Source organism: Eptesicus fuscus, assembly GCF_027574615.1.
Source record: "Eptesicus fuscus isolate TK198812 chromosome 1 unlocalized genomic scaffold, DD_ASM_mEF_20220401 sc13_unplaced_1, whole genome shotgun sequence".
Taxonomy (NCBI): Eukaryota; Metazoa; Chordata; class Mammalia; order Chiroptera; family Vespertilionidae; genus Eptesicus; species Eptesicus fuscus.
In genome coordinates this window covers 26,857-37,753 of record NW_026557622.1, presented here as the reverse complement: position 1 = coordinate 37,753, position 10,897 = coordinate 26,857, and the positions used below count along the sequence as shown (strand labels likewise).

Sequence of the window (10,897 nt, the reverse complement as noted above, 5' to 3'; positions counted from 1 at the left end):
CTCACTTTCCACTAGACCTTGAGCTCCTTAAGAGTAGGGACCATCTTCCTGGCCATGATGCAACTCCTAGTATCTGGCAAAGTGTCTGGCACAAGTAGGCACCCAAATATTTGCTAAATGAGTAATCTCTACTGCTTCTACTCAAATTGATTGAGGCTATTAAGCCATACTGAATGATCAAATACTCCCTCTCCTAACCTCTTATGCTAGTCTATAATGCGGTGTAAAATGCCTCAACATTAAAATAAGAAAAGTACGCCCCAGCCGGTTTGGCTCAGTGGGTAGAGTGTCGGTTTGCAGACCTAAGGGTCCCTGATTTGATGCCGGTCAAGGGCACATACCTCGGTTGCAGGCTCCTCACAACCAATCGGTGTGTTTCTTTCACATCGATATTTCTCTGTCTTTTCCTCTCTCTTCCACTCTCTCAAAAAATCAATGGAAAAATATCCTCGGGTGAGGATTAAATAAATAAATAAATAAATACTTAAAAAGTAAAATAAGTACTTTGATTTTGCTATTGGATATCCAATTTCCTTAATTTATAAAATGAGGTTTTAAAGACTCCTGTTGGCTTCAAATGTATTGATCACCCACTCCCCGCAAACCCAACCCCTGCCTCCTACCCACCAACCCACTATATGTCCAAATGAAAACCAGGATAGGGAAGACAGAACTTCTCTCTTTGAGGGGAAAGGGCCAGCGGTGGGATAAACCTCACTTGCTCAGCCTTCCATGAATCCTCCAGAGCCGCCGCCCCCACCCCTACCCTAGAGGGACTTAACCAGGAAGCACAGATGGAAACTATGGACTAGATGTTTCTCTTCAGTTCCACAGGTACGCACAATAATAATTATACCTGCATCCATGCCCACTTTGTTCTTTAGTCCCCCCCCCCCCGGCCCCGCATCTTTATCCTTATATAATAAAAGGCTAATATGCAAATTTTCCCCTCCGAAGTTTGACTGACCAGGAGTTTGACCGCTCACTATGATGTGTTCTGACCACCAGGGGGCGGTGCAGAATGAAGGAAGGCCCCGGCTGGCAGCTGGGGGAAGGAAGACCCTGGCTGGCAGCTGGAAGGCCCTGATCGGTCCTGATCACAGGCTAGCCTAGGGACCCTACTCGTGCACTAATTTCATGCACTGGGCCTCTAGTTAGGATATAACTGACATTTAATATAATGTAAATTTAAGATGTATCATGTGATGATTTGATGCATGTATTTACTCTGAAATGTTTACCAAGATAAGGATAATTAACACATCTGGCACCTCACACAATTACCATTTTATTGTTGTTGTCATGTTGAGAACACTAAAGCTGTACTCTCAGTGCAACTTTCCAGTATACCAAGGAATATCTTTAACTAAGTCACCATGCTGTAGATTAGGTACCTTTTGACCAACATCTCCCCAGTTCTCCCACCCTCTAGCCCCTCATGGTCCATTTTCTTTTACATACTTAAATGGTATTAGGTCAAATCCATGAAAAGAAAAAAAATACAGAGGAAGCAAGTTCTGTTTCCAGAGAGCCAAATGTCTTGCTCGTCATGATGTTTTGCTCAGTTTTTCCGTGTTTTGCCTCAGAGAGTACCTAAGCATTAAGTGTGGGTAGGTGGTGCTCCAGACTTACTGCTAAAATGCAGGGTGGGAAGGGGTGGTGAAAAAGAAAGTGATGGGGCCATTTCTAATCCTTTAGAATATCCCTAGAAGTTCAATCCATAAGCCCAGAATTAGTCTTAAGTTTGTGACTTGTAAAAAGAGTGACAGGTATGATGTTTGCTAAAATTGGTTCTGATAAAAGGACTGAAAGGACTGTCTCAGTATAAGTATGTGCTGGCAGGCTTTTAAAAAAATCAGACAACGGCGATAACAGATAAAATGAACATGAAATGATTTATTGAGGAAATGACCATTCAGTTAAATAATATCACACAATGTCAGGTAATCTTCAATATCAGATCATCTTTGTTTTTGCATTAGAAAGAACATTTTTAAGTGCTCCATCTAATTCACCTGGGGATGTAGAATCATAGTTGTGATCCTGGTCAGATATTTTAAAAGAATGGATACAGGTGTGTGTGTGTGTGTGTGTGTGTGTGTGTGTGTGTGTGTGTGGTGGGTGTGTGTGTGTGTGTACAGAAACTTCCAAGGCAGATGGTAAGAGGGAGTTCAGAAATATACAGATCTTGTCGTTTATCTTGAAACCTTGGGGAAGGGCTGTGTCTTTTTCTCAGGGCATAAATCTAACAGTCAATCTGGATGTTTGGACTGTGTAGCGTCAAAGGGCACCTCAAGAGGACATCACCTGCAGCCCCAGGCCAGGGAGTCCCTGGGAGGGGGCAGGAGTGTCACTGGGCCTGTGCAGCAGAGGTGGCATCTGCAACTGCGGCATCCTCCTCTGAGGCGCTGCTCTGATTGGCAGCGCAAGCGGGTTTTCCAGCAGGGCCCTTCCAGGTCTCCTCCTCTCCTCCTTCAGGGCTCTGGTTCTGGGCACCAGGCGGCTGCTGTGGGTGGTGGAGGGGGTTGTTGGGGCTGAGGGCTGCAGAGCCAGCATCGCTCCCGCTCTCCTTGTTTTCTGCCTCCATCTGCTCAGAGGACTTTGGACCAGGGGCAATGCCTCGGCCCCTAGGGCGACTCAAGCGGTAGCTAGGGCCAGGTCCGCGGCGTGGTGGTGAGCTCTCAGGCCTGGTGGCTGGTGCAGACCCAGGCAGCTGGGCGGCCCGTGGGCCACTGGCGGGAGCGAAGGTGGAAGGGCGGCGGGTCACAGCCCTGGCTCTGCGGAAGGGCGGAAAGCGCCTCAGCCTTTGGTCTTGGGGGCGGCGGGGCAGGCGGCGCCTCTGGCCCTGGGCTAAGGCGAAGTCTTCTCTGCTGCACTGGTAGTGGTAGTCATAGTAGCCGTAGTAGCCATAGTAGTGGTAGTAGTCGTAGTAGTCATAGTAGTAGTTGTAGTTGTAGTGGTAGTCATAGCCGTAGTCATAGACATCCCCCTCGGGGCCCCTGGCACTGCGATGCTGTGGCGCGCGATGGCGGGTGTAGAAGCCACGGCGGAAGCGGGGGCGGTTTGCAGCAAAGCGGCTGCCCTCCACTGGGGCGCCACCTGGCCCGGTCACGTTCGCAGCCTCGATGCCTTGCTTGCCCTGCACCACGTCGAACTCGACGGTCTCGCCTTCGCCCACGCTGCGTTGGTACTTGTGGGGGTTGTTCCGCGTGATGGCCGTCTGGTGAACGAATACATCTTCCTGGGTGTCATGCCTGCTGATGAAACCGTACCCGTTCTTTACATTGAACCACTTGACGGATCCACTCACCCTCTTGGCGATGACTTTCTTGGGCGCCTTTTCCTTGGTGCCAGCTGCCACGGTGGCCTCGGGGACGGAGTCTCCGCTGAGGTGGCTGGCGACTAGGGCTTGGACAGAATCTCCGCCTCCCAAGGACGACAGATCTTTCTGCCCAGCTTCGGGGGAGACGGCTTGGGGGGAGATGGCTTGGGGGGAGACGGAGGCGGCCACCTCCGTGAGGGTGGCCTCTCCTGCCTCACTCATGAGGCCTTCCTTTCTCTTCTTGCTCCTAGAGTCGCAGGGAAATCTGCTCCTAGGTAGTTGGGCAGGCGGGGTGGGAGTGGGGGGCGGGGTTGGGGTGGGGGTGGTTCTGGAGGCGGGAGCCTTGCTCTGGGAGGGTCTAGGTCAGGCCTGAGGACTCTCCTTGGCACTGAGGCTCTTGGGAGAGGTCTGTAGCGTCTCCTAGGAAACAGGACCCGGATGAACAGGGCTGCAGGGGGTGACGTCTCAATGGGGCTCTAGGCTCTCCTCTAGCTAGGGGGCGGGGCATATGAGCTCTGCCACGTGCTCCTGGCTCCACATCACAGCGCTTCTTGGTTGGTTCCTAGTAGAGAAGGAGCACACACAAGCTCTATGGAGTGGTCTTCTTGAAGACCCTTTTGCTTGCTTGAGTGGACGTGAAGAGAGGACCCACTTTACATCCCTCTCCCTTGGCTGGGGAGATCCACAGCCTTCTAAGGGCACTTCTTACATACTCTCTGGCAAAACCCAGGTCCTCTTCCAACCCCTTGTGTGCCCCCTTTGTGAGTGAGGCATTTTGTGTAATTCGAGACAACCGCATTTTGTGTAAATGATAACCACATGAAATGAACGCCCAATCAAAGAAGCCCACTGTCTCATTTTGTTGCTGTTGTTTTGTTTTGTTTTGTTTTCCTGCAGAGAGGCAGAGGAAACCTGCCAGGGCTAGAACTCTAGTACTGAGAGGACATTAAACTGGTGCAGGTTTATATTCTAGACTGATGCTAGATTTCTAAAGCAGGGACTCTGAGTAGGAACACCTTTGTAACTAGAATATTCTGAAAACCCTGTTGAACTCTGTGTTCTTGCCTACATAAAGCAAATGATCTCACAGAGTGAAACAGAGTTCAGGCAATTCTCCCTTGTGTTTAACTGCAAATACAAACTTTTTTTTTGTTTTTCAAATAGCTGTCTGATCTTCATCCTGAATTGGTCTTCAGATTTAATTATATAGAAACCCTCATACTTCAGCCTAACTTCAGTATCTTATATATGGGAGCTTAGTGATGCTGACTGTGATGGAGCCTTGATCCTGCCTGAGTTCTTCGCTGTGGTTCATCTCATTGTGTCAGGGAAGAACCCGGGAAGAATGTCTATCCACTGCCCAAGGGCCTCCTTCCAACTCTGCAGCCAGAGTACCTGCAAGCTGGCTTCCCAAAGCCTATGTGGGAGTGTGTTTTATTTTATTCCTATTCTGAACCAATGTCAGCACAGGATACTGTGCTAAGGTACAGCTAGCTTTCTGAAATATAGCCTTTCCCAGGTGAGGACAGAGCACACTGAGATAGTAGATTGTAACTGATCATAAAACTCAGTTTTCATTTATTGACAAGAAAAATAAGCGGTGTTGTCCTGCCATTTTAGAGTTTATAGAAACCTCTCATATGTTGTGCATTTGATCGTAATCACAACCCACTCTATAAGGAAGTGGGACAGGTACTGTTTTTGCTTCCGTTTGACAGATGAGGACCCGGACCCAGAGACAGGAAGTTGATTGCTTACATTCAAATATTTAGTATAGGGTGGAAACTTATCTCAGATAAGTTTCACTTCAGGTTCAGGTCTCTTTTGACCACATCTCACTGGTCTTCATGTATAGTTCTGTCACCTATTTCATCTGATGTCAGAGACCAGTGACCTCTTTCAGAGAGGTAATGGTCTCATACAACCCAGCAGGGGACCAAAGAAATACCTCCTGCAAGGCCTACCTGTCTCCCCTGTGTCCAGACTCCCGGGCCTGTCACTCTCCCAGAGCAAAAATTTGCCTTCATGTCAATTAATCAGTACCCACTCTCTCCTCCTTACACACACACACACACACACACACACACACACACACATAATACCCTGCCTACAGCCCAACAGAGAGCAAATCAAGAACCATTTCTTCACTATGCTGATGTAATAGAAAATGGAAGAAAGGGACTTGATTTTTATTTCACTCTTTAAAAAATAAACAAACAAACAAACAAACAAAAAACACTTCTTCAGGCATCATCTCTTATTGTTTTCACAGCAAGAGTTAGAGCAGCAGGCTAATGTCAGTATCCTCACATGACAGAGTAAGCCAGGGCAGCAGGGCAGGGAGCAGCTAACTGACCTAACCAAGGCCACACACATAATAAGCACAAAGCTAGGATGATGCCTCTGGACCTGAGGGCCCTCTGATTCCTAGTCCACTGTTCCTTCGTGGCCCCATGAGGCCACTTCTATGATGCCGTCAATAGTTCTTTCATATACATACTTGTATATGTTTACATAATGTTTTTTATTGGGGAGAAAAGGGAGAGAGAAGATAGAGGGAGAGAGGGAGAGAGAGAGAGAGAGAGAGAGAGAGAGAGAGAGAGAGAGAGAGAAGACATTGAGACATCGCTGCGAGAGAGAAACTTCCATCAGCTGCCTTCTGCACGGCACCTACTTGGGATCTCGAGCCCGCAACCCGGGCATGTGCCCTGACCTAGAACCAAACTGGGGAGCTTTGGTGCATGGGAGGACACCCAACCAACTGAGCCACACCGGCCAGGGCAACAGTTATTTTTTTCATGTCCTGATAACTCTCCTTGCTGCTTCCCACATTTGCCATGCCCATTCCCATCTCTGTGCCTGGGTTCCCCTTTTCCTCATTCTCTTAGGAATACTTTTTCTTCTCTCCTCCATCTGTATAATTTTTACTCGCTCTTCTAGTCCCAGTTTTGCAATCCCCTGCCACCCCCATTTTAAATGGACTAGTCCACCTCCTTGTCTTTCTTCTCGGAAACCTAGTTGCACTTATAGCCTACGATTAATGGCTACTCTGCTTTCCTATGTGTAAGGTTTTCTGTCTCACTATTATTTCCAACTGAATTCTAAGGCCACTAATGATTTATTTATTTATTTTCTCTCAGTTTTCTTCCCAGGTAACATGATGCCTGGAACAGGGCTGGCCGTATAAATGGCCACCGCACATGTGTGCTTGTGCATTAAACCTATGCCTCTTTTTCATCCTTGAATTCCTTACAGTTGCTAGCACATTGCCAGGCACAACATAAATTCACTGAGTTGGACTGACTATGTCCTCTTGAGTATCCTGTTGTTGTTTTCATGATAGACAGGAAAGTGCTTTGGAGCCATCATGGAGATCAGTTGAACCTTCCTGGTTCGGGTGTATTTTATGCAAGAAGAAAGGCATTGTGAAAAAATTAATATGATATGAATTGCTTGTTCAAGCTTACGGTTTAATTTGCTGAGCCCCTTGTATTATTTTTATTGAAATCATCAGGTTCTGTTTATCTCTTTTTCTTTATTTTGCACTTCATCCATCCTGTGAAGGATATTGTTTAAGTGTTATTATTTAAGAGCTGGAGGTTAATTCAGGTATAAGGTATACCGTCTGATCCATGGGCTTATCATTTAAAACTAAAATATCTGCTGCTTCAGCCACAAAATGGGGCTGAACCCAAGACAGCACAGTCCATCTAGGCTCATGATGAAAGTTAATAAATCACATTGTCTAAGCTAAAGAGCAAACAAATTGGCAGTCTTATGAGAGGATGAAAATGCTTCAGGTCCTCTTTTCTTACCAATTCTCTGGTGGTTCCAGTTTGAAAGGTCAAATGGCTAAATGGAAAGAAGAACCTTATCCATCTTGCTCCTGCTATAACCACACCATCAATTCCAGGCTCTCTTGAGTGCTGCTTACAGTCCAAGGCAACACAAAGCTAACATAATACAGACAGAAATAATAAAGGGGGATCTGGAACATGCAGCTGAGAATGACGACCTTTGCCCCATACCCGGCAAATGACACAGGGTGACCCAGGGATACTATGGATGTTAATAAGTGGTTTAAAATATGGGCAGTGTTGCAATTTTCAGTGCACTCACAGCTGAGGTTTTGGGAGCTAAACATCATTTGAAATAGCTAGGAATCTTAATTCAGAAGTTCTGTGTTTGACTCCTGGAAGGGGCTATTGTTGTCTGTTTAGTCTTGAGCAAGTCACGGCGCCTTCCTGAGATGTGGTCTTCTTGCATGTAAAAATAAAATATAAATGCTTTTGCTATCTAGTTCATAGAGTTGTGGTGGCAATTACATAGAATACTTTAAGTGAAGGAAAGTTTATATAAATCATAAGCCGAGAACATCTTTCCATACAATACTCTGTGTTAAAAAGAGAAAGAGACAAAGAGAGAATGAAATAGAAAAGACTGAAAGAAAGTGTGATGGTTAATTTTATGTGTCATTTTGGCTGGGCCATGGTGCCTAGGTATGTGACCAAACATTGTTATGGGTGATTCTGTGTGGGTGCTTTTGGATGAGGATAAGTTTTAAATCCATGGACTTTAGGTAAATTGCCATGTATAATGAGGGTGGGCCTTATCCAATCCACTGAAAGCCAGAACAGAACAAAAAAATTATCTCCCCTGAGCAAGAAGGGATTCTGCTGCAGATGACCTATGGACTTGATCTGCAACACTGGCTCTTCTCTGTGTCTCCAGCTTGACCACCTTTGGATTTAAACTACAGCCTTGGCTCTCCCTTCGGTAGCTAGTCTGTGAGCACATCCTATAGATTTTGGACTTGCCAGTATCCATAATCATATGAGCCAATTCCTTGAAATAAATCCCTCTCTCTTGTCTCTCCCCCTTTACACACACACACACACACACACACACACACACACACACACACACACACACTTGTGCATGTTATTAGTTCTGATTCTCTAAGAACCGACTCATGCAAACTTTGGCACCAGGGCTGTTTCTAAAGAACAGAATCTTAAGAATGAATTTTCTGAATTGGTTCTAGATTTAGCTCTCAAATATGATTATATTTAAAAGCACTAATGACTGTATCTCCAGCAGTAAATTTGCACCCTGAGAGTCCATGGTGTGATGTGGCAATAGAGATACACAAAGTCTCATCATTGGATACTCTTAAGCAAATACTTATAAGATGCAAGGAACTGAGTGACCATGTATATGATACCTTCAAGCATTTTTGTCAAACTCAAGAATATCATGAGAGTGTCCAGTTGCTCCTAATGACACTGAACAAAGTGAGACAGGAAAAGGATGAGCTCAGAGATTTCAATTCCCTGCTCCAACACTGCACAAAAGACCTAAAAGCTTCTATGTTTGCCCAGTTTTCTGGAGCCTGGAGGCTGAGCTTGCTGAAAACAAAACGCAGAATTTCATTGTGGGTGGCTGAATTACAATGCAAATTGAATTCCCAACCTCACTGTGTATCTACCATTAAAGTGAAGGCATTGAATGGGAAGGAATGGGGTCCTGAATGTTGGGATGGGAATATGTGGGAAGACAGTGGTGAAGCTGGGAACATCGAGCCCCTAAATACTCATGAGTCATCTTCACCAGTGGAAGCAGCCTCTCCAAGCCCTGTAGAAGCAGCCTCCCCACCCGAGTCTGAGGAAATTAACCCTTAATTGCCAGAGCAAAGTGTAATGGCCTCCCCTGAGGAAATGTCCTTGAAAGACACTGCTGATGCTCCACAGGACCCCCACCCTCTCCCCTCGTGCTTCTACATCTATAACAAGACTCAAGTCTCACTAAGCCTCTTAAGGTGAGGTTAAAAAGTATAACCCATGAGAAGGTGTGCTGTACTCCAAAATAGCTACTAGATTTTTCTAATCTATACAGACATAAGTAGGGAGGCATGGGTCGGGTTGGATGTTAAAGTGTAGGACAACAGTGGAAGGAACATAAATTTGGACCAGGGTGACTTTACTGACCGACTAAGCAGAGATTCTGCTTTTCTTGTTGCAGCTTGGAGAGTTATGAAGGGTTCTAAGAGTTGGTTTGGATGGTCAGCTAGCACATGGCCTAAAATGTGGCCAAGAATAAGTAAACTAGAAATGACCTTGGTTTACTGTAGAAGAAAGGATTCAAAGGCTTGGGGACATTGGAGTTTTAGAGTGCATTTGTTATTCAAAACCTGCTCACCCGCCCTGAAAGGGTCCTCAGGACACACCTTTCACCACAGCTGTGAGAAATGAATGTATGAGGGGAGCCCCAGCATCCTTGAAGAGCTCCATAATCACTCTTCTCTGTAGATGAGAACTTACAGTGGGAACTGCAGCTACTGAACTGGGAACCTAAAGGCAATGGGAGCAAGTAGCAGGGGCCAAGTGCTGTCACCCAACCTCCAAAGGTAAGTCAGGCATGGTTACCATAATGGCCAGCAGAGTCAAAGCAGAATCAGAATAGTCTGGCACCCAGAATCCTATTTGACCTGAGGCAAGTCCTTTTACTATTCTCCATATAAACTGAGAAGTTCACAGTTGATGTTTACAGTACTTCATCCATCTCTAAAACTGAATGAATCCCTGGCTGGAAGTATAACTCTATAGTTGCAGTTGTTTAAATGAATTAGATACATAATTTTCATGATTTTCCATGCAATTTCTAAATGCTTTTCACATATAGAAAGGTGTATAATTTTTTTGTGTGTAATTTCTACGTTAATCAATTGGAATGAGTGATCACTGCTCTAATAACTGAAATTTTGTGTGTAACTGAGAGACACCCTGGGTTATCCTACTTCTTGCCCTTTTTTTCATACACCCCCCCCCCTCCAAGGGACAAATACCAATGTGATGTGTAGGGAGCGGTTATAGGGTTAAGCCTCGGACTGACCTGCTGGCAAAGTCACAAACAAGTCCCATCTTGATCTTGTGACTGCTCCCTAGATCTTTCCTGGGTAGCTAGTGGGCTGTGGGAGGGGCAGCAAATGCTGCCAAAACAAGTGAAGAAGAACAAGTGAACAAGTGAACAAGAACATTGTCAATTGCCTTGTTTGTCCCTGGCAATAAATAAAGCCTCAGCTTTGCAGTCTGGATCTGTCTGTGGCCTCAGCAAGGCACAGAAGATCCATCTAGACCCAGCTTTTCCTCTTTGTCTATCATTTCTCCATCCTTCACCACCTCCCTCAGGCTCGCCGAACCCTTGGCTGTGCTGGCGTGGCACAAGCGGTACCCAACATGGTGCTGAGTTCGGCCCAAGTGGCACTCAATGCGAACCTGAGTGTGAGGGAACTGCAGATTGTCAGGTAAAAGGACACTCCAGTGAAGCACGTGCAAAAAGGAAGGTAAGGAGCACAATTTAGTACTAGCTAGGTGTTAAATATGGGAAATTCAGGATCACAGGGAAAGAATGTATGCGTATCCATGCTTAAGGCTATGCTCCAAGCAAGGGGCTGTTCTGTGAGGTATGAACAGCTTTTCGATTTTTTGGATTTTGTAAGTAAAACCTGCCCATGATTTTCTGAGGAAGGAAAGGTAAATATAGAGGCATGGAAAAAGGTAGGAAAACAATATTGCA

The 10,897-nt window shown here is 45.8% G+C and overlaps 1 protein-coding gene across 1 annotated transcript; it reads right to left on the bottom strand.

The window, feature by feature from the left end:
- Positions 1 to 2,299: 2,299 nt before the first annotated feature.
- On the bottom strand, positions 2,300 to 3,544 carry LOC103305057 (Y-box-binding protein 3-like). The gene has a single exon (XM_008161771.2). The coding sequence runs from the start codon at positions 3,542 to 3,544 to the stop codon at positions 2,351 to 2,353; it is 1,194 nt and encodes a 397-aa protein (XP_008159993.2). The 3' UTR covers positions 2,300 to 2,350.
- Between the last annotated feature and the right edge of the window lie 7,353 nt (positions 3,545 to 10,897).